General features: G+C 41.0%; 1 protein-coding gene across 1 annotated transcript in view; it reads left to right on the top strand.

Moving 5' to 3' along the window:
• The window catches only part of TULP3 (TUB like protein 3), a 32,431-nt gene extending 15,816 nt beyond the window's left edge, over nt 1-16,615 (top strand). Inside the window, exons 3-11 of the mRNA XM_066572250.1 lie at nt 2,260-2,422; nt 4,381-4,557; nt 6,615-6,745; nt 8,467-8,664; nt 9,176-9,288; nt 9,670-9,784; nt 11,698-11,796; nt 13,714-13,885; nt 14,433-16,615. Of these exons, the coding sequence (XP_066428347.1) occupies nt 2,260-2,422; nt 4,381-4,557; nt 6,615-6,745; nt 8,467-8,664; nt 9,176-9,288; nt 9,670-9,784; nt 11,698-11,796; nt 13,714-13,885; nt 14,433-14,566 (1,302 nt within the window). The 3' untranslated portion in view covers nt 14,567-16,615. The remainder of the gene's footprint in view (nt 1-2,259; nt 2,423-4,380; nt 4,558-6,614; nt 6,746-8,466; nt 8,665-9,175; nt 9,289-9,669; nt 9,785-11,697; nt 11,797-13,713; nt 13,886-14,432) is intronic.
• The last annotated feature ends 7,173 nt before the right edge of the window (nt 16,616-23,788 follow it).

Genomic DNA, 23,788 nt, shown 5'->3' with positions numbered 1-23,788 from the left:
CAGAGCTGAAGGAAAAGGCTAATTAGTAGACAAAATGAAACAAAATAGCAGTTTCCTTTTTTTACTTCCTGAGTGGAATACAGCCGGGAATACATCGTACTGAAGGGCAGGCTGCTCTGCCACCGTATGGAGAGAAAATGAACTACTGTTTGCTGTCCTGACAGTGGACTTGCACATATTTTTTCCATCTCAGTATGCAAAGTGGTAAAGAGAAGCCTTTTAAAAAAAATTAAGTTACTATCAAGTTTTGTCACTTTGGTTGTCCTGTGGTTCTTGCAAGAAAGGAAGATCAGTCACATCTATCAGCAGTAAACTGTTTTGATATAAGCTGATCCTATTGGATTGGCAAGTCCAAGAAACTCTTTGATGTAACACAGTGTATAAGAATAATAATTAAAATTTAGCAGTGAAATGTTTAAAAAAAGCTTATCTAATAGAATAATACACTAAATAACTCTCAAAACTACTATATCTGGTGTTGATCCCAAATTCAATTTTACATTCTAACAGTAGCTGTGTGTTTTCTAATTTTCTTACTGGCTTTAGGTTGTGACTGTTTTGTGTTTTGCTGGTTTTTAGGGGTTTTGGTTTTTTCTTCCTTGCCTGTTTACTTGTCAGGTAGAGAAGCCTTGACAACAATTTTTCTCAAATTCTTATTCTGAGTATAATGTTTTGACTGTTGTCTTTCCTCTCTCCTTTGGAGAATTATAAACTATCATGACTTATTTAACCTTTCCTCAGCTTTAATTTAAAAAAGGAACGAGCAACACAAACCAATGTAAATTCTTCTGAAAGGTCTGACTACCTTCCTAGAAAACACATCTGTAATTAGCAATTTCTAAGAATTTGACTTTACTGCTTATTTTTCTTTTCTTATTCTAGACAAATGTTATAATCTCTTTGGAATTCTGTGTAATTTTTGCTCTGCAGGATAATCTTTGCAAATAATTCTGCAGTAGCAAACACTACCTGTACTGCAGTCCAGTCTTCAAAGGGTAATTCTGAGTTTAAATAAAAGTAATTTTGTTTCAAGGTATTTTGTTTGTTTGTTGTATTTGAGGTTTTGTATGTTTGGTTGTGGGTGGTTGGGTTTTTGGGTTTTTGGGTTTTTTTCTTTTAGATAAGTGAAAAAAACAGACAAAATAAAGAATCAAGGGTTGTGTTATGTTGGAATTCCTCAGGGAGAGGTTGCCTGAGAAACAAAACTCACTTGAGATAAAAAGAGTAATAGTAGAGGGAAAAACCAACAAGAGAAAAAGAATAATGGGAGAGAATAGGGCTCCAAAAATGTCTGTGTCTCAAGTGGATTGTGTTGTTGGTACTGATGAATTGTTTATCTGGTACTGCATCAAAACTAAAAATAATTTCATGGACAAATGGTTTCTGTCATCAAAAACAATCTTCTTCAGGGGTGTTCAGGTACCTAAGAGACAGCTATGGATAAACTGCATCTACTGTAAGGAGCTTGCATGTTGTTTGCATAATGGTGCAGGATATTAGAATGTGATTTTTCCTTCTTCATGCATCACCTTTGTTTTTAAGGACTAAGCAGGTCTGTCTAAAATGGCATCATGTCCCATTTTGCCTTGATTTAAGTCTAGAAGTTGTTTCTGTTCTTGTTGAGTAGGAAATCTTAAGTATCAAATGTATATGTATCTTGGAGAAATAATGTTTTCATTTTTAGCATTTGGACTTACCAGTCTTTCCTTTCAGTCCTGAATTATATGGAAAAATTTTGCAAGGTAGGTAAAATTTCTTTTTAGTGGGTCATTCCTATTTTAATTACTGTTATTTATTTATCTCTTCACCTTAAGTCTCTTTCTCTATCTCTCAGCATTGGTTTCTGAGAACTATTTGGCTTAAGTTTTCCCTATAAGGTGATAGCTTTTGAGATAAAAAACCTTTTCCTTTGCAAGTCCTGACTGTTTCATACTGGGTTATGGATGACTGCTGAAATTGTCTATTTGTGTTAAGAATTGCTGCAACTGAGACTGGCTGAAAGGATTTAACTGGTAGTCTCAAGATAGGTCAGAAAATAAGGAGGTATCCATGTCAACCTCTCATGGAGAATCAAAGTCAGTATCTCACTCCAAAACCATGGTGATATCTGTGTGTTAGATTTTTGTAAGAGCTTGCAAGAATATTTCAGGTTTATTTGACATTCTGACCAGGGACATGTCATTGCCAGTGGCTGAGCCGCAGATTCTGCCTCTCTAGATGTAGTTACTCATCTCTGTTTCCTGCTTTTCTTTATTCCAGAGAGCCCTTCTAGAGAAGAAGCAGAGGAAGAAACGTCTCGATCCGTTGATGGTGCAGCCAAATCCTGAGGCCAAGCCACGCAGGTCAAAGCCCAAAGGGTGCGAGGAGCAGACTCCTTTAGTAGAAACTCCTACCCCTGTCCACAATGATGTTGTTTTACATGGTAAATAATCAACCTGATTGCAACAGGGTTCTCCAAAATCCCAGTGCATGCTTTATGTCACAGATGGGTGCTTACATTGCTGTGGTAGGGGTCAAGTGATAAGATTGATTACATACTTTTCTATATACAAAAGTTGAATTGTAGTACAGTATGGTTGAGCAATACTAAACTGTGAGAGCAAGCAAAAACTTCACCTTGATTTTTGTGACAGCTGTAAATCTTCATGTACCCTTGAGTAATCTCCCCCTTGTTTTAGGCTAGAAGAACTGTAGAAATGGGCTGGCAACTTCTATAAAGGTGGGGACATACAAATCAAAAGTAAAATAATCTTCTAAAGCTGTAAGATAAAGAAAATAATTCAGTAGTGATTGCTTGTATGGTGTTTCCTTATGGTGTCATGGATACTCCACTTCAAGATTGCATTTGACTGAATGATAAAGTGGAGAAAGCAAACAAGAAGTGTTGTGAACACTGTGTTAGGCTCTTGATGGTTTTTACCTCATCTGTTCTTTTTTGTGGGCTTCATTGAGACAACTGAAACATGACAGGTTATAGTGGTCCACAAAGTCACAAGCACAAAATGCTATCAGGGCCAAAGGCAATGACTTGGTGGTCTCAAAACATTGCAGTAGAATAGTGACCATTAATTTAGGAGGGAAAAGAAATGCAGTAGTGAGAGCCTTAGGAGGACTCCTATGTTACAAGGGGTTGAAAAGAGCAGCAATGAAATCCTTACATTCCAGTGGAAGTGTCAGGAAGTTGTTTATGAGAGCCAGGATCCCATCAGCCTATCAAGAATGTAATAGGAAACATTCTAAGGCTTTGAGATGTGTGCTATTGCAGGGTGTTATAATACAAGCCTTGTATTGATAGCAAATTAATATGCACAGTAGAATTTTAAACCTCCAAACAAGGGGTGTTACCTGGTTTGAAGATCACAGTTGGAACTATGTTATGCCTTCTCTCTTGTATATTTTTCTTGTTCTTGTTCAATGTAGTCTTTGAATATTTTTCTTGTTCTCCAGGTACCTTTCAGGATCATAGGATGGGAAGGAAAGTGGTGGTATTTGTGGTAGCATTTATATGTCTAAAATCAGTAAAATCAGGTGTAAGAAAGCTTCTGTTAAAAGACACTTTGAAGTCAAGAAGAGAATGAGAGATAAGATAGGTATAACTTTTAAGGTAGAAGTCTTCAATAAGACTCAAATGAAAACTTAACTGCTCATTCACTACCTTTCATAGTTCTGAGGCTTCCTCAGTGCAAGCAAGTCCTGATAAGACGTGATATGTAAGTAAGCATGCAGTAAGCATGTCAGAAGTGCAATGCCTAGATAAAGCAGTAGAGTTTTAAGAAGGAAGACACTGGGAAAACAAGAAATCCAAAGCTGGAGCTCCATTTAGGTATTATGTGCTATATATTAGGTGTTATGCCAGGCCCTGACATCAAGATGCTGTCACCAAGTGTGGTGCACAGCTGTGTTGTATGATTTAAACATGAAAATTTCATTCTAACAAAAAGATAGAGGGTTTTTTTATGTCTATGGCTGTAGATACTTTTATCAGATTGATTTGTGGTGTTCACTGTAGAGTACTCACTGGCATAAGAGCAAACAAACAACGTGAAGGAAAAGAAAATAAGGGAGATGTCTGTAAATAAATTGAAAACTATCAATATGCATGACAAGTACAACTGGTTTTAATTGCTTAAGCCCTTGTAAAAAGGTAAATAAGATCACTATATTTAAATAGGGAGAAACTGATATGTTTAAAGTAATAGGCATTCTGTACCAGAGTCAGGCCTGACTCCTCCCAAGCCTTCTGAAAAAAAATGAACAAGTATATTTAATACTTTAAAGAGATGCTAGAGGAAGGGAGGATGAGAATAGCCACCATCCTGGGGTGCACCTTTGGCCATAAAAAAATAGATGTAGGAATTTTTGTTTCATTTTGTCCTGCAGGCATTGATGGACCAGCTGCTTTCCTGAAATCAGAAGTTCAGGATTTGGGGACCAATCTCCAAACTCTGTCTGTTGGATCTACCAAACCAGAAGACAATGCAGATAAGGAAAATGATGGAGAGGCTGGAACAGACACAGCAAGCAAGCCAGATCTGCAAGAAATATTACAGAAAAGAGGTAAGAGTTAATAATGGGTAAATGTCTTTTTTGGGGCTTTTCTACTTCTATAACTTTATTTCAGTGGCATTAAAAAATGAGGAATCATGAAACAAATGTCTGTAGGATATCACTTTTAAAAGAGCTACTAGATTCTATAGCAGGTGGAAATGCAGTGCTGCAGTTCCTTTTCCTGATATTATTTTAACCATACCAGTTATATTTTAAAGGTTTCTTAATGTGCTGTATTCTGGTCTTTCCAAGGAAATTGCTGACAAAATGCTATACCACATTTTGCTAAAGTTTGGGGTGTTTTTATTGCAGATATGTTATATCTTGATAAGATGCTTGAATATTTTCACAACAGCAGGACCCTTCAGTAAATGCCATGATTTAACTCTTTAGGAGACTAACAGGAAAGGTGTTTTTTTCTGAGTCAGAGGCTGTCGCAATCAGTGGTTTTCGAGTTATATATTCAATAATGATATCCCATTGAGTAATTTCCTAGTGGAGTGTCAAGCTCTGTCTGCCAAGTATCTTAAGTTGCTGCCAGTACTACAGGAAACCTTTTTTTGTTGCATGCAGTCTAAGCACTTTGCAGTAAAATAATGGCTAGTGTTTAATTTAGTATACAGCTTGTTTTTACTTTGCAGAGCTTGTCTCCCAGAATGTTTCCCATACACTGCAGGTATTGAGGTACTAATACATTCAGAGGTATTGTCATCCAGTTTTCAGATGGCACAGCTGCTCGCCTACAGATAGCAATATTGCACAAGAGTTGGAAAAGGAAAGAGGAGAGAATATCTAGTAACTTCAGGGGAAATTAGTGGAGGTAGAATATAAACAGAGAATTTTGAAATTGGCTGGAGTACCAGGGTCAACGCCTTTCCTCTTCCCAAATGTCCCTTAGGAAGTTTACTGACAGGTTGTTAAGACTGGATTTTTCTGTTTTATCTGAGACTTCCAGCAGTGCCCCTTTGCAGTGCCATGTCAGAGCATTGTTAATAATATATGTTCTCATAAAATTATTCTGTTAAGCAGGTTGTGTTCACTGTCTGTAATGATTTAGATAAATTTCCTTTCTACAGCCAAATTAAAGAAAAGAATCACAGAACAAAATCTCGGATGCACAGCATCAGTTTGGTTGGAAAAGACCTTTGAGGTCATTGAGTCCAACCTATGACCTAACACCACTTTGTCACCTAGACAGTGGCACTAAGGGCCACATCCAGTCTCTCCTTAAACACCTCCAGGGATAGTAGCTCCACCACCTCCCTGACCTCCCTGGGCAGCTCTTTCCAACTCCCAGTCACCCTTAAGAAGAACTTCTTCCTAATGACCAATTGATGTTGCAGTTCCAAGTGGAAGGACACACCAAATAGTGATGTGTACAGAACTTCTTCATAAATGTCTTTATGCAGAGTTATTTTAGTTATATACCCACAGTCATGTCTACATGACTGTGCTTAGGTTAAGATTAAATAAGTCCTGAAACTTCTCAGTCTGTTCTTCAGTTTCAGAAATCAAGTAATTATTAGTATTTATGGATCTGATCAATGTTAGAACAGGAGGGGCTCTTACTGAAAAATTGACATACCCTGTTTCAGGGACAAGACTGAGGGAAAGTGGTAAAGGTTGTAAACTGTACAGAGTCCAATTTATGGGATAGGTGTCAGCATATTGATCTGGATTTCCTTTTATTATTGTTGCTCTTAAGACATGGAGGACTTTTCTGCATGAAAATATGCAAAATTAGTTCACTGACAACATAAACTAAGCAATATATTATGTCATGGAATATCAAGTAAAATCCATATTAATAAATGCCTGACAGCTGCTTAATCATCTGCACAGTGACTGCTGCAAAATATCAGTAGGAATTTGAATTGCAAGGCTCAGGAAGAGATACAGCACATGAAGAAAATCAGCAGTTGAAACAGAAATTAAGAATCATCAGTTGAAAAAGCAGAAATTAGGACTGTGAATAGGTATTCAAGAATCATATATGAATTCGTGATGCCGTGAACTCGTGACACCTACTTTCAGAGATTACATGCTTAAATCCTGTATTCTGACAGGAATTTCAGGCAGTTTGAATTTTGATGAGGAGGACACAGAAGAGGAAGAAGCTACTAAGAGACCAGTATCTTATTCACCAAACCCTGAATCTGAGAGGCCTAGTTCTGCATCCAGCGAGAAGTCTTTTGCAGTAAGTGTCTTGAAATCCATTTCTGATAAGCACTGGGCACGTGCCTGATTTTAGTGATAACCCCTGGAGCACTGGGTTAAAATACGGTAGCTGCAAGTACAGTAGCCAGCAATATTATTCCCTGAAAGCAGACTAAGGTCAAGATTGTCGGGCTCTCTGACTGAAGGGACACTGAGTTAAACATAAAGACTTAGCAATGATCAGAGGAACAATTGTGGGTGGAGGATCCTAGGGAGCCTAATCAGAGAATATGGGAACACAGTGAGTCAGCACTATCACCCCTAAAGGAGACAGACTGGGCCATTGTCTCTGCAAAATTCACCAAAATGACTCAGAGAAGCTCTGAAATGCCATGCAAACATAAGAGGGATTTCTTTCTGAAGGTTTGTATTGTGGAATACAAAGAGGAACAGAATTTTGGAATGGAACAGAGAATGCTGGGATTGGAAAAACATCATATGGCATGTTTGGGGGAAGAAACTTAAGAGGGAAAAGAAGGGTATCAAGGTGGATCAGGGAGTAATAAGCATGGGAAGACAGGGATTAAAGGGGGTAAAAGGCATCAGATATATGTAAACAACTTCAGAACAGTATGATTGTCTGCCCAAGCCTTGTGCCTTGATTACTTCAGCATGTCCAACTCACTTCTATTTCTTGTGTGAAAGTGTTTGTGTGTGTGTGATACAGATACACACATACATACATATGTTGACAAATTATGTCCTGGACTAGCCAGTGAGTTGGAAGAGACCAGCATCAGGAAGACACAGGGTCTGAATGGGGTTTGAGCATGGATCCTGGACACCCTTCAAAGTCCATGGTGTGGGAGATGCACCTGAGTGTATTTGTGAGGTGACTGTGTGTATGATGCTCTGCACTAATAGTGCAAGATGGCTGGGTGTCAGCTTCTTGGGAGACTGGGCTGTGGGTGCAAAGTGCTGGAGATACAGGGTGCTGGGTGCGGGAGTGGAGAAAGGGGTGAGACCCTCCAGTGAATTTCAAATCTACGTATGTGTATCTGTGCTATTCACTCAGGTTTCTTACTGGCTGTAGCTGGAAATGGGGATAAACCTGCAACTTCATCTTGAAGGCCCAGTCAAAAAAGAATCTCTTGTGTGCTACAATTCACAGGATTCAGCTACCTCTAAAAAAAATTACATTTATGACCTGTACCAGATTTCCATTAGAATTTAAATTCCTTTGATTACTCTGTGCATCCTGACTATACACATTGTTCTAAGGCTCTTCCAACATTTAGTTGATATGGTTCCACCAGCAGCTGACTCCATTTCTGCTACTGTTCTGAACAAACATAATCTCAGCACTCATTTCAGTCACAAAATCCCAGCCTGTCTTACTGCAGCATCCATCAGTCCTGCTTTATCCTACTCTTATTTTCCACAGCGTTTGAAGTTCTAAAAGCAAAGAGGCTCTTTACTTAGAATATTTACAGCATCTCATCCCATTTGTCCCTTTCTAGCAAATCACTCGTGTCTGCTTAATGGGTACTTTTTCTCTTTTCCCCTTGGACACCTAGTCTTTCCTCAGAGTAAAACTTCAGCTGCTTTCTTCTGAGAAAATACAGGTGGTATCTTGTTTAACCTTCCTTTTCCCAGTATCTTCTGGAGACATCTTATGTTTCAAAAAACCACAATTTTCTTGTGGAATACCGGAGTCTCTGATCTGATATTAATTTGCTAATATGATGCTTCTTCCCATAGGAAACAGGTGCTTCCTGTAGTCCATCCCCTCAGGCAGATGCACAGCTGGGAGAAGTAGAGAACTTGGAGGATTTTGCATTGCGCCCTGCACCCCGTGGAATTAGTGTCAAGTGTCGAATCACTAGAGATAAAAAGGGAATGGACCGGGGGCTCTTCCCTACTTACTACATGCACCTGGAAAGGGATGACAACAAAAAGGTATTGGAAGCAGCACACATTATCTTGGCTATTGTACTCCTACCAAAAAATGTGTTTGGTGCAAGGGAGAGCTTTTGATAAGAGACCTGTAGCGGAGAACAGTCATCATGCAGATGAAGACAGCATATATTTGGCCAAGGCACTAAGGAGGGAATTAGCAAGTAATTAGCATTTTATTGTGATTTAAAAGCCATAATACAGTGAAAAATGAATTTGAAAAAGAATAAAAATGTTCAATCTAAAAAAAGAGCAGGAATACTGAGTTGCTGCAGAAGAAAAGGAGGGAAGACTAGAAAGGACATTTGCATTAAATCTACACTGCCAAGTGAGCTGATGGAGAGAGAGGATTTCAGGCTGGGCACTTTGGAAGAGAACAAAATTGTGGAGACACTAATACTAGCACAGAACAAAAAAGGGAGTGCATACAGGAAATGGAGAGATAACAATTTGGATAGCAATGCCTCTGCATTCTTACAAAGCACCAGTCTTGATCAAAGTTTTGTTTTTCCAGACATTCCTTCTTGCAGGGAGAAAAAGAAAGAAGAGCAAAACATCCAATTACCTCATATCAGTTGATCCAACTGATTTATCTCGGAAAGGGGAAAGTTTCATTGGAAAACTCAGGTGAGAACCACAGATGAAAACTACAGACAGTTGAGATAGGATTTTAACTGAGTTATGTTTATGACTGGCAATCTGGTTTAAATTCAGAGAGAATGAACTTGTGTTGTTCTGCTCCATGTAATCTGTATTCACTTGGGTTGGCAACCTTCTTCAGCATTACCGTTCACTCTGGCAACTCAGAGCAGAAATTGTCTAGGTGCTTCTCCAGGATAGGTTACAGGCTCACATGGGCATGTCACAGAAGCTCCTTACTGAGCTGGCAGCAGGGAAGATTCAGATGGCAGATGTGTGTTTTTGCTATGTTGTACAAATACTTTCAGAAGATGACAAAATTTTCTACAGATGCCTCTCTTTCTGTGTTTTTCCATAACCTGACATTAGGTCAAACCTCATGGGAACCAAATTTACAGTCTATGACCATGGTGTTAACCCAGTCAAGGCACAGAGTCTAGTGGAAAAGGCTCATACAAGACAGGAGCTCGCAGCTATTTGTTATGTAAGTACTGCCTCTCCCTTTTGCCCCGTTCTTTGTGCCTGGTTACCGAGGAAACACAGCTTGCAAAATCGTGCTGCTGCCAGCCTCCTCCACTTAACTTTGGAACTAAGTGACCAATTTCAACCAGATACAACAAGAGACAGAGACCTCACAGATAAATTCTTACGAGTTTAATGAAAAAAAAAACCCAATGTCAGGAGCAGGAGAAACTCCTAAATGAACATCCTTATGGCCTTCCTATCTGGCCAATTCAGTGTGTGGCCAGTCACACATGCTTTACTTGGAGCCAGACTCAGCTGCCTCTGGCCCAGCTGGTATCTGGTAGACCCTAAGAAGGAACTGGGAGTACCCAGTGAAACAGAATTAGTTTGTGCAAAACCAAAGGCATTTTGAGGCATAGGAGGGAACTGGTATTATTTCAGTAGCGCCTTGTTGGTGGTAAGGATGTGGTTCCAGGGTAAATTGTGATTCACTCTAGCTCTGTTTTAGAGATGTTCTTCTGCTCTTGTGAATCACCTCAGTATAGGATTCAGAGTAAGGAGGCACTTGTGGAGACTACAGAATTACATGAGAATTCTCATGTCACATTGTTTTGTATTCCAGTCCTACAGTTTGAGTAAAATTTGAGGTTCTCTACAAAACAATTGCTGTGAAGTGTAAGGATTTTTATTTTTCTCTCAGGTGTTTTTACTTTTCTTACAGAAGCTTAAAGATGCATTAGCCTACTGGAGCAGTGTCTTGATTTTTTGCTTTTGCTCTTCATCTTAATGGCACTATCACAAATCTTAATCTTCTTGGGAAGAAATTGATGTGATAAATTCCAGTACTAGCCTGTTTACAGAAGTATTAAGAGATATTTTCTTTGTATATAGTATTCTTCAGTTTCCTACCTAGCTGGACACAGCAAGGTGCTAGAATGAGCACAGACAGTTAATATAAGGTCAGCTTTTCAGAATTCTGAACTTTTATATATAAGGAGTTTTTAAAGTTTAAATATTAATAAAATCAGTACCCTCATTCTTATACATGCCCCTAGATTTTTTGAAGTGACGTAATAGAGGTTGTAACTCCAAAGACCTTTGTCTGTGTCTGCAAAATGCATTAATGTGTTAGGAGAAGCTGTATCACTCCTGTCAATCAATTCAGTACTTCTAAAAGATTCTGTCTTTTAATTGGTCTTTGAGAATTTTAAAGGTTATCACGGATATTGTTACAGAACACTTTAAATGGACCCTTGGATTTTGGCTGATACTCTTAAATGAATGGCTTGAGAACACTAGGACTTCTTTCCTTTGCTTTTTGTACTCAAGCCACTTGGAGCAGTCTTCTTCAGTACTCTGGAAAAATCTGCTTAAGATTGAGGCTTGGATAGTTGCTGAATACTTCCCTTCCTGGGTTTGTTCTTAAACAGTATGATTTGAGAGAAAATTGTAGGTGTGTTCCTAAACACAAATAACAGCACCTGAAGAAAAATGTCATTCATTGTTTAGAAACATTTTAGACTAACTGGTGATATACAGACAACACAGAGTCAAGTCAAAGATATTTTACTTTCTGTCATAGTTAAGGCTTGTTCACTAGCAATATTTCAACACATTACTGCCTCAGGTGCAAAAAACTTATGCCTGGAAATTGCATTTGTATAATTTTGTTGTAAATGTTTTAGTAGGTAAGAAATGCACTCCAAATTAGTTTATACCATGCATATCTCCTAACATTGTTCTCTCAATGAGAAAGGAAGAGAAAGCAATTCTCACTGATTAAACACAGTTGCAAATATGTAACTGATGCTACAGTTGTAGCCAGCAAACTTCTGATAACTAGTACAAATGGTGATACAAGTTTTGCTGTCTTTCTTTCTGTGAGGTGAAGTATCTCATTTACTGAAAATAATGGCTTTCCTTGTCTTTCAGGAAACTAATATCTTAGGATTTAAGGGTCCCAGAAAAATGTCTGTGATCATTCCAGGAATGAACATGAATCATAAGCGAATTCCAATCCGTCCACGAAATGTGAGTTATGAAGTTTGGTCATGTTTCAGATTGAAGGAAGAGGTTAAAACTTCCCTGTAGAGGCCTGGGTGTGGCTGACAGTCGGGGCTTTTAGGGGCCAGGGCTTTAGCAAGTCTCCTGGAGAATAAATACAATGTCGCCTAAATGTGTTGATTAATTTTTTCTTGCCTTCTGCCTAATCTGCAGCTTTCTGAATGGTATTTGTATCCTTACGGGTCCTCTGGGCAGCCTAAATATGATTTACTTCTCTCTCCCTTGTTCCTGTTGCACCTACAAGCTGCCCTCATGGTGAGACCCTGTTGTGCTGAGGGCTGGATGAACACTGGACACGCTTGCTTCTCCCAGGAGCTCGCATTCTTAACCAGGATGTGGATTGTGACAGATAGGCAATAGACAGATTAGGTACTGCTGGTGCAATAACAAGGGAATAAATACATTTTTGATCAGAATGCTGTTAGCTTTTTTTGTAGAAGCAGCAGAAAAGGAGGATTCTTGAGGAAGAAGGAGGGATGAGGAGAAGACAGAGTTTTGTTGTGACTATTTAGTGAGGATTTCTCATAGATATGAGAGGCGTTAGAGCTAAAAGCTTGCAGAAGAAGTATCTGAAGGTATGTTAAGGTATGTGATGAAAATTGTGAGGTTCCCTAATGTGGGTTTTATGTTTGGTGAGAGAAGACCAAAAGGCAGAAAGAAAAGGTACCAACTGAAAGGCATGGTCAGTGTTTTAAGCTAGAAAGTGGTATTTGCAGCCATGTTGAGAGTAGATATAAGTAGGACAAGAACATGTTTCCTGAGGTCAGAGAAAAAAAATCTTAAAGAATGGAAATAGAGAGTCATGACAGCCCAGAAAAGAGATTTAATTCTTGTGAATGGTCAGAAAAATTGTGTCTGGAAGTGCTCATTTATTCATTGTCTTTGAGTTGGTGTTGCCATCTCTCCTATTAGTACAGTAATGTTTCCATGGACCTGCCTTAAATTTTCTCCCCTAAATCTAAATGCACTTGGTGCAGTTGGTGCCAGTTCTTAGGGGTTTGTTTTGCATTTTTAAAAAGTAAATAAAGATAAAACTAAAAAGTAACTAAACTGAACAGGAAGTTTTATTTAGGTTATCCTCAAAAATCTGCTATGGTATCTTTGTATAACACTGAAGCACATACTATAGCCATATCAGTCAGACCTCCACAACAGGTTGTTTTCTGAGCATTTTTTCCTATTAGTGCCTTAAGCTTGGACTCTTTTTCTTCAAAGTTTTAACATATATCGTTTTGATTTTATTTCTTGCAGAACTTTTAAAATTAAATCATATGTCATGTTTCACTACAATCTGAATCTCCTTGTAATTCATTGTTTGTCAAATTTAATATGCTGGTTTACTTACTTTTTGTATGTTCTTGGTTTTATTTGTCTCTGATTTTCATACTGGGCATCACTCATTAGACCCAATAGGATGACATTTAATCTTACATTCTACTGCAACCTTTGGACTTTCTACTGAAGCACCTCAGGGCCTGGCACTATGCAGTTAATTGTGGATTATTTTCTTTTATTTCAAAGTTTGCAGTGTTAGAAATGGAAACTGGATGCAACAGGATCAGAGAAAGATTATGAGACTCAGAAGTAATTCATGCCAGCAGGATGGCAATTATCTGTGGACTCTGAATTACTCCCTTTCCTGTACACACACTTCCTTCCCTATCACTCTTTTTACTTTATTGAGTGAAAAGAATGCTTGGACTGGGAATCTCTGAAAGTATCTTCCTGGTACTTGCAGAAAGTATTCAGTAGGACTGAGTTTAAGTGATATCAGTGTGTTTCATTAAACAGGGAATGAAGTGACAGAGTGCACACACAAGAGAGGTGGTACTCAGAGGCAGAGACATTCCAAATCTGATAAATGTATTTCTTTCTTCTGAACAGGAGCATGAGGGTCTGCTGTCAAAATGGCAAAACAAAAATTTAGAGAACCTCATTGAATTGCACAACAAGGCTCCAGTCTGGAATGATGACACTCAATCCTATGTTTTGAACTTCCATGGGAGGGTCACTCAGGCCTCAGTGAAGAACTTCCAGATTGTCCATGACAATGACCGTAAGTCTGGTGGAGAGTGTGTGGGACTTACTTAAACAGGGAGAACCTATTTATTTCATGAGGATTGGGAGGAATAGGACACCCTTCCTAGAGGAGGGAAACTGGGTAAAGGAAGCTAGTTCGTGATTACTGGGGACTTCTGAGCTGTCAGGAAAATTATATAAGGCCTCCTTTTTTTCTGGGGTGGATGCAGACTCTGCTGTCCATAACTGCAGCAAAAGAGGGGCCAAGTGAAAGCTTCCTGAAGTGAAAGACAAGGTCTAATACAGGACTTCAGACTAGTAAAAGAGTGGTTTGAGCTTTGGTTCTGAGAAGAAAAATCTCTAGAATAGCACAGTCACTCTAGAGGACAGATTTCAAGGCCACTCTGGTGAGAAAGGATGGATAGACCAACCACATATATTTGGGACTGGCAGATGTGGGGAGAGTTTGTGGTTGGGTTTTGTTTTGCTGCTTTTTTTTTTTTTTTTTTTTTTTTTTTTGTGGTTTATTTTTTTCTTTTGCTTCACTGTGAAATTGTTCATCTCTGAATGTCTTTTCTCCCCAGCTGACTACATCGTGATGCAGTTTGGTCGTGTAGCAGAAGATGTGTTCACTCTGGACTATAATTACCCTCTCTGTGCTCTTCAGGCTTTTGCTATTGGACTCTCCAGCTTTGACAGTAAATTGGTCTGTGAGTGAGGGACAACAGACATGAAACATGGAACTCACTCCCACCCCTACATCTTGTAAGAGTTGCAGGTGTAGCAATGAAGAGCGTATTGGAAGGGAAATGGAGGACAGACTTCTGCAGGCTTATTAGAAAACCAATTCCAGCCTTCAGAGCATTGTGGGAGTTGACAGCAGACCACCTTGGGAGCAACCTCTGTATGGACTGTAGAAGAGCAAGAAATCTAGGTGATGTTTCTGTCATTGGTGTTGATTCTGCTTTTAGAATCCTTATTTACAGATGCTGCATGAGAGTGGGCTAAGCCCACTTTTTGGAGCTCCTTGCAGTTAGAATTAGAAAAATAATGGCAAAATGTTCATTTACTTTGAAGCTTCCACAAAGCCTGGGAGATGATGCTACTCAAGAGTTCCTAAGCAAATGAACTCAGAAAAAAAGAGAACAGCTGGAATTGGCTCTAATACAACACTTTTACTCTGTGGAATGATTGTCTGCTAAGACTGATACTCCATTTCCCTTTCAGTATTCTAATTTCTCTCCATCCCTTGACAGTCTTTTTACCAAACTAAGAACAATCAAATCTGAAACACTCCCTTTTCAGTGGGTGATATTAAATTCATTGCTACTTCTGTTACTTCTAACCATGTGAAAAATGAGACTGAATAGATGATAGAATCTGGCTGAATTTGGCAGAAAATAGTATTGTAACAATATACAGTACCACTTCTGAAAAGCAGTGTTCTGATTGGTTGAATCTAGACTGTAAACTGATGAAAAATGTTTTAATTATGCCATTGTTCATGAAATTTGCTACATTTTTAGGTATACGTTTGTGACCAATTTTATTTTTTTTTTAATGTGAGATTATCTCAAGGCATGACATATTAAAGTAGATTTTGTATAAATAATTTTAACCTGCCTATAAGGAGTTACCTCAAAAAGAGATTACAGGTATTTTCAAAGGCATTGGTAAGTTTATTGTAATTGTATCACAAGGCTCTGCAATGTGTCCTTCCAATGTTCCATTTTTAATACTGGATGTACAGTATGGAGACTGTGTCACAGCATGGAACACTTGATTCATGTGGCCTTAACTCACCAGAGTGGATTGCAGCACAGTGTGGCCTGGAGGCCTCAGTGCACACATCTTCTGTGTACTGACGCACAGAATATTACTGTCTTGCCTGCTTCTTGCCTATTACCCATATTCACAATAGTGAATAGTTTGGAGAAGTCTGTCCCTCTACTGAGACAAGAATTAGGTGTTCTCCAGCTTTGGATATTGTCCTTGTCAGCATACAAACTCTGTTTCAAGCTGCAAAGAGCAGATATATTGCTTTTGGTCTCTGGAATCTTTGCAATGGTAGATATCACTTGTGCTTTCAAACTAACAAAACTTTGTGAAGACGTTTTCTGATAATGCCAGAAAGAATAATGATCATAGTCACAAAGTAAATGCTGTATTTAACTGTAAAATAATGAATTGAGGCTGAGAAGTCCAGCTCTTGTATCTTTCAGATGAGCATTTTTCAGTAGCTGCTGAGATATTTCCTTGAGATGATCTTATCAGAAAAGCAGTCTGTGAAGAGAACTTGAATGCTGATGGATCTGTTTTGTGCCTTCCTGCTCATCAGGCTGAGGATGAGACCTGGCAGTGCTTTCCAACTGTGCTCTCCTGAAGTCTTGGCTGATAGGTCTGCATTCCCTCTGCCCATCCAGGAAAGGAAGTCAGTTTGTGTACCTGTCTGATTATTTTTCTGACTAGGAATGTGTGAAAGAAATTGCCTTATGTTATTTTGGGGTGACCTGAAGGTAGGATGCTAATTTCTGATTCAAGATGATTTTCTGTGTGCCCAGAAAGCATCCTTTTATTTAATTAGCCTTGTCAGCAGTGACTCTTCAAGCTATTTCTTGACATCAAATGATCATGTCACGGCCCCTCAGTCAAATTATGCAGACAGATGAACTGATTCAGTCATCTTTATCAGATACTGTTTTACATTAATTGTATTTATAACTTTTATATCTAAATGAAAATAAACTAATTTATATATTGAAAAGTCTTTAATTCTAAATTAATATTTTTAATTTGCTGTCACTTGTGGGTGTACTTTGTTCCTTGTCTGTGACTTATTACCTCAGTTTCTTTCTATTTCTTGAATATCATAATTTTCTTCTTACTCTTTTCCTTTGTAATTCTCAGTTCCCATTCTTTGTGGTGTTGGATATTTTTCCCATACACTTGGAAATCTGGGAATAAATGTAAGGGTAGTCTCTCTAATACTTTTATCCCCTCCCTCCCCAAATATCATCAGGTATTGCTGTAGTTCTTGGTTTCTATTTGATTGTTTAAGCTAGTTAAATTTCTCTGCCCCATGTTTCTAATGTTTTTCCCAGCATCCAGCTAGGGCATTTGAGCTGGTCCTTACTGCATTGTCCCACCTTCCATCTGAACCCATTCAACTGTTGAAGCACATAAGTTAATGTTTTCTGAATCAGATACTGAAGTCATACAAGGCTAGGAAAAACATCAAGTTGAAGTGGTTATATTTTCCTATTTCCACTGAGAGATGTATGAACCTCAATAAGAGGAGATATGATGGATCTGATAATCAAAAACTGGCACAGCTCTCAACATGCAAGCCCTATTCTTCAAGCACCTCTGTTTTTTCCACTATTTCCATCTGAGCCAAATTAGCCCTAAAGGGAAGAGAAAATTAAGTGGGAAACATGACTGGGCACTTGTTCTTAACACAGTAATATTAGTTGAATACGTGCAAATGTAGCATGCTAGAAATCCCAGCAAGATCTTAAAAAAGCATATTAAATGGTTAAACTGGAGTCCTAAAGGCAAGCCTAGCAGATGGCAATGGCTCTTAGGCTGTTATAGGCTCTTGGGCTTACAAACATAAAAGACAGTGAATTATTTCTTGTGCTTTTAGGGCTGTCTCACTCTCATTGAAGTTTTACTGCTGAATTTGGTAGCAGTAGGACAGGATGTTTTGCTGCTGTTAGTATAATTATTATACCTATACTAATAATTAATTAATATGCTCCTCTACTTGCTGGGATTAACAGCTCTGTAAATCTCTCAGATGACATTGAATTAAGTTTCCTGTTCCTGATACAGAAGACAAGCAAAACCCTTCCCTGTGATTTACAAGTTGAGTTAAGAGTTTGTGTTGTAGTCCCGTGAAACAGAGCTATGGACAGATTCCTTCTTTCGCAGAGTCAGGAATCTCATCTTTGCCACAGGATCAAACTGTTTTACCTAACTGCAGTTTGGAACTAGTTCAGAACTAAGAAAGTCCCTTAAGTAATCCTAGGGCCAAGAGATTTGGCCCAGCATACAGTTATGAAAAAGAGTAGGAAAGCAACACTGATGTGTAAGGGCTCCCTTACTAACAGGGAAAACAACCAGCTGCCACTGTGAGGTGGCAATGACTGAAACCCCTGCCAGGAAAGAAGGCAGAGATCCTGTGCCAGTGTTAACTCTTGCATCTTTTGAACTGTACACTCTATAGTTTCTGTTTTCTCATTGCATCCCTCAAGGTGTTCTATATAGAATTATTATTTCCTCCCTGGAAGGTGGAGGTCACTTCTTCTGTTCCAAAATGGGAGAAAGATCCAGAAGCAGACTAACTTCACCAACATGCTTTAAGGTAAAGGCTATGGTAACCATAAGCTATGGTAATTTAACATTCAATTTAGAATGTTCAATTTAACGTTCAATTTATGTATTCATAAGTGGGTGAATATATTCCAGAAGCTGAAATTTTTGATAATTTAATTTGATTCAATTAACATCTCCATACAAGGCAACCCATTGCACTGTCCACAACAAAACAGCTGAAAATTTTGGAGAAAACAAAGGATTTTTTTTAAAGCTTAATTGAATTGAGCCCTCTGTTTATTATAGGGAAAGTAATAGTAATTTACTATGGGGGGAAAAAACGGCTTTATTTTGAAAACTCCTTAAGAAAATCATACTGAGAGAGTACAAATAGGGTTGGGGAATTAATCTGATAACTTTGCCCAGCTCTCTCAGCTTTCTGTTCTAAGCAGAATTGTTTAGCTCTGCATTATGTCCAGTAAAAAAACCCAAACAACCCACCACTAAAAAACCTGTATTCTCCTGAGTGAATTTCCATCTGCAACTGACTGAAGTCCTCCAAACAATTTGTGTGATGATTCACAGGAAGGAATAGGTTTCAATTCCTTCTCTTTGAGCTGTGTTGGTTTGGCAAGGAAATAGGAGCAAAACAATGTTAGCCACATAATTATGAGACCTGGCCTAGAATTCCCACTGAATATATATGGTGAGAAGTGAATTACCTTTCATATACATAGTGTTTTTTAAAATACATCTTAATAGAAAATATAGCTTTTTAAATATATCTTAATAGAAACGGTGACTAAAGGGCTTTATATAAAAAAACAACAAAACACACACCCCGAAAATCATTTCACTGAATGTTGTGACATCATCTTATTTATATTGTATATACTCTTCATTTCTACAGTTGTATCAAAAAATCTTATTTTTATGAAAGTCATGGGTTTTGCCATCTTGTTTCTGAGGCCTTAGGACACATTTAGGACCTGTTTCCAGGGCTCTGCAATTTTCACTGCAATTTGAAAGAGTTAGGAACTTTTTTAGCTTTGGGTTCCTACAAAAAACCCTCAGTTTCTTCGATATAGTGATGTTTTAAAGAAAGCCAACTATGTTATAACTCTTCACAGGTAGTTCCAGCCACCTGTGGCAAAATCACTTGCCGGAGCCGTGGAAAAGTTTGGTTTGCTGATGCAGCTGCATTCCCCGAGCTGCTGCTAGGACGTAGCTACATTTACTTAAACTTGCTGGTGTTTCCTCTGCTTTTGTTTTGGGGATGTGGCTCTTCAACCCTCGTGCGATTCTCAGTCTCATATCGGCATTTTCTAGCGCAGCACGCTGGCATTCCTGTATGAACAGGTAGGAAAGGAGCAGCTCCGACGTGAGACTGAGAAAAGCCACGGGGAGACACCGCTTTGCGGGTGGGTGGGCGAGTACTTTGTCGGGCTGGGGCTGTTTGTTCCGCAGTGGCTCGGCGGTGCTGGCTGGGAATCACGGCCGCTCTCTGAGGGGCTCCGCAGCCGCCGGGCCGCGCCTGGCGCGCCGGGGGGAGCCCGGGAGCCGCGTCCCTGCCCGGGCAGCGCGGGGCTGACCCCGGGGCCGAAGCGCCTTCACGGGCGCTTGGCCCATGGCCCCAGGGAAAGCACCAGGCAAGCGGCGGCGTTCCCGGGGATCCGAGGCCGGCCCGTCCGGGCCGCTCACTCCAAGTTCTCCCGCGCCGGGCGCCGTGGCTGCTCTCGATTCCTGGAGGCGGCGGCGGCGTCCCGCCCGCTCCTGGCGCTGCCGAGCCGCCCCCTTCCCCCGCTCCCGGCCGCCCGCCCGGAGTTTCCTTCCCCCGCCCCCGCGGGCCCCTCTTCCGGCCATTGCCCGCGTTCCCTCCGCCCCGGTCACACACGGCCCCCGGCCGAGGAGCGCCCGGCCCCGCTGGGTTTTGTTCCCAACTCCGCCTCGGCCCTTCTCCTGGCTGTCCCCCGCCCCCCGCCAGTCCCCTCCCAGCCCCGTCCCAGCCCCGGCCTTAGCCGGCAGTCCCTCCCTCCCTCGGCCGCCTTCATTTCATACCAACTCTCATTCCTCACATTCCTCACTTCCTCCTTTCAAACTCCAGGGGAAATAAAAACCCTCCCTTTTCCTCCCAAACTCCTGCCCGGCCGCCCCCCCCGCCCCGCCGCCGCCCGGGCTCGCCGTCCCGCCGGCCGCGCCGCGCTCCTCAGGTGAGTGTGCGCTTTGTGCCTCCGCTCCCGCCGGCCCGGCTGCCCCCCCGCTCCCATCCCATTCCATCCCATCCCATTCCATCCCCTCCCGGCCGCCCGCCCGGCCCGGCATTGTTCGCCTCTCCCCGCCGCCGCGGGACCGGCAAGGGGGAGCCCCGCGGGCCCACCCCGGAGCCGCTCCTCGCCAACTTTTTTTCTGTGCGACTTGGCGGCGGCGACGATGCCGAGCCGGGAGGCTGACCCGCCCGCTCCCCCGTCCCAGCCCCCGCTCCCACCCCTGCGGGCTCGGAGGTGGGGATCGGGCGGGAGCGAGGGGCAGGCGCGCACTAACTGCGCTCGGTGCTCTCTCGGCAGAAAGTCCTGGAGCTGAAGGAGGATTTGAAGCCGGTCCCCACTGCCCCTGCGGAACAGCAGCCGCTCTTGCCTCGCTCAGGTCGGGACACGCCGTTCCACGATGGCTTTGGCGCGGGTGCCTGCGGGAGACGGGCTGGAAGGGAGGGTGCGGAGCCGCTCGTGTGCGACAGGCGAGGCACAGGCGTACAAAGGAAGCGATGGGAACATCCTCAATGGAGCCTCCGGCGGCTTCCCCCGCCGGGAAGGGGCTGCCGGCGCTGCCACTTCGGGAACTCGGTCGCTGAAAACTGCAGCGCTCATGGGAAGGGGGGCAGAAATAGCGGTTTCTGTATGGTTCGTAGAAATGCGCTTGGGGAGGGTGGAGGAGCGGGACTTAATGTAGTAAATTTTAATGTAAATTATGGACGATGATTTCGGGGGGAAAATAGAACAAAAAAAATCATAATGAAGCTTATCTGTATGAAGTACGTAGGTTGTTGTAGGGCATTTACCAAAAGATGAGGGGATGTTTTCCCAATTCAGTTATTCTGAAGTTAGAGTTGAGTTTTGGTGGCATGCCACAGGAAAGGATTAAAGAAACCCCAAACAAACCGAGCGCGCACACAAAAAAACCAAACAAAAACCTTTCCGGAGTAATCTTTTATCTTATGCAGATGATTCCGTTTAAACAGTTTCTTGCATGGGATGCTAAAGATGAGGCTTTTTTTGCAGAAGACGGAAGAAGTGTAACTCTACATGTTTTACGGACTTCTGTAAAGTATTTTATAGTGAACGATCACATATGTTAAATAAAAACCCTAACAAAAACAAAGTAAAACTCAGAACTAACCACAACTAATTACAACTTTGTTTTTGTTTAACCTGGAGTTACACTCATGTTACTTTCTAACCTTAAGAGTTGGTTTCTGCGACTCCTCTACAAATAAGCGATGCAAAACACTTGTGAAGTGCAGGGGGTTGAACAGGAGGAAAGGAGATTTAGGGATTGTATTTATGTGTCTGTGTGCAGAGTGAGCAGAGCATTGGTTCACCTGTCTGTCCATCTGTCTGGGTAGATGTGAGAGGTTTTATTGTTCTCCCGCAGAAGGAAGTGGGCAGCAGGACAGGGCAGAGAGTAACAGGGAGGAGCGAGAGGAGCAGAACAAGGTGGAGGGCACAGTGGGTACACAGCAAGTGCTGGGGCTGGGCTGATGCTGCTCTACACTCACCCGTGCAATTAAAGCCTTTTGGTCTCGATAGCTTGTTCTCATGACAGAGAAGAGCCTGGGATTGTCCTGTAGTGAATACAGAGGGATTTATTTATTAGGGCTGCTTGATGCTAAGAGACTGGTTTTCTCTGGAATTCGGGTTGGCGGAGTGAAGGACAGCCAATCACCTTCTCAGGTTGTTATGCAGTGGGTGCAGTCACCTCTTCAGGTTTTCCTAAATCCCAGTGGGAATGGCTCTCTCAAACTTGAGCATTCAACTCTTTTATCAATCTCTAAACCGGGCTATCAGCTCATTGTTTGTCTCCTCTTGGAGGTGATCCTGGAAGTAAATAAATGCGTGTGAGAATGGTTACTAGGAATTTCTCTGCTGTCTTAGATCCTGCCACTATTTTTGATTTTTAAATTACTGCTACAGATGGTTTTGAAGTAATTTAGGCTGTTATTGTGATAAGCATTTCAATGTTGCCGTATTGAAGAACATCTATGGGAAAATGGTATGAAAATAGTTCTCCCAAGCTTTAAAGAGAAAAAGGGCTTCGTGTCACAGTATCTTGTCTGTGGCTTACATAAAATTACAGTTGCTGTTGGTTTTCTTACTCAGGTACTAGTTTCACAGAATTCAAGCAGAGTAAGTAGAGTTTTGAGAGGGTTGCTGAGAAGTACTGTTTCCAAGAGTTACAGCTTTCAACTCAGTTTGCATGCTCATTCACAGCTTTCCTTCCTTGGTATTACGTGTCCTTTTTTGTATCTTTCAGCTCTTGGTTCCATCCCAGTGTAAGCCAAGGGGTGGGTCCACAAAGGTTTCAGCTGGCACTGCTGTGGACGGGTCCCCAGAGCCTCAAAGTACCCATTTCCTTACTTGTCACATCTCTGTGCTTTGTCACTGGCAGGGACACTGGCACTGCTGTTCACTGCCCCGGGACTGATCCAGAGGAAAAGTAATGCTCTTAGCAAGTTTTATCACTTCTAGCAAGTTGGTTTTCAGCCACATCTGTTCGTTCTCCAGTGAAGTTAATCATATGATCATGTGCTGGTGTGTCTGGAGAAGGGGGTGCAGTGACTAGGAGGGGAAGGGTGGGAGAAGAATGGGGACATTTTCTTAACAACATTGCCATTTTTCCCTACCATAAGTAGTTCTTCGGACCATGTTTACAGTAGCTCTTGTGAGAGCAATACAATTTTCTGTTTTATCTGACCATGACTTATCTTAAAAATGTAAAATTTAGTATTACCTCTTTTTAAAGATCTATTATACTTTCTCCATAGCTCATGTTTGTCTTTTGTTCATTTGTTAGGTTTGGGGTTTGGTTTGGTTCGGTTCTTCCCTCCCACTCCCCCATGGCATGTAAAAGTTTTCTGGGGCAAGTCTTTCATCACCCCGTGTACATCAGAAAAGTTTTCTTACTCTACTGCATCAGTTTTTGCCTTGGTGTGTATTTCTCTGAAGTGATTGGTTATTATTTCTCTCTGCTTTTACATCTCCTAAGTGCTTACAAGCTACTTAATGAGGGTATAATAATAATATTTTTCAATTTTCTAGGTCTAATTAACGGGGGTGTTTTATACTCTACACTTTCTTCATTTTTCTGTGTTTCTTTGTCAGAATGAGATCCAATATTCCACGAGTTGGAGTGATTCATCTCTCTTCCTTGCCTGAAGCGATATCTGAGCCCAGGCAGATTAAAGTCACATTGGTCATTTTGCAGAAGCATTTGCTTGCAGACAATTCTCTCATTTGTTCAGCATTCTCACTCTTGCTTGTCTTTAGCTCCTGCTTCTGGCAGGGCTTTTTCCTTGATTTTATATCTGGGTTTTCTTTGCATTACTTTTCCAACATAGTCCTATTTGTCT

This window comes from Molothrus aeneus, chromosome 2 (assembly GCF_037042795.1).
Source record: "Molothrus aeneus isolate 106 chromosome 2, BPBGC_Maene_1.0, whole genome shotgun sequence".
In the NCBI taxonomy this organism is placed as follows: domain Eukaryota; kingdom Metazoa; phylum Chordata; class Aves; order Passeriformes; family Icteridae; genus Molothrus; species Molothrus aeneus.
Note: the sequence above shows the minus strand (reverse complement) of the source record. Positions and strands in the feature narration are given on the sequence as shown.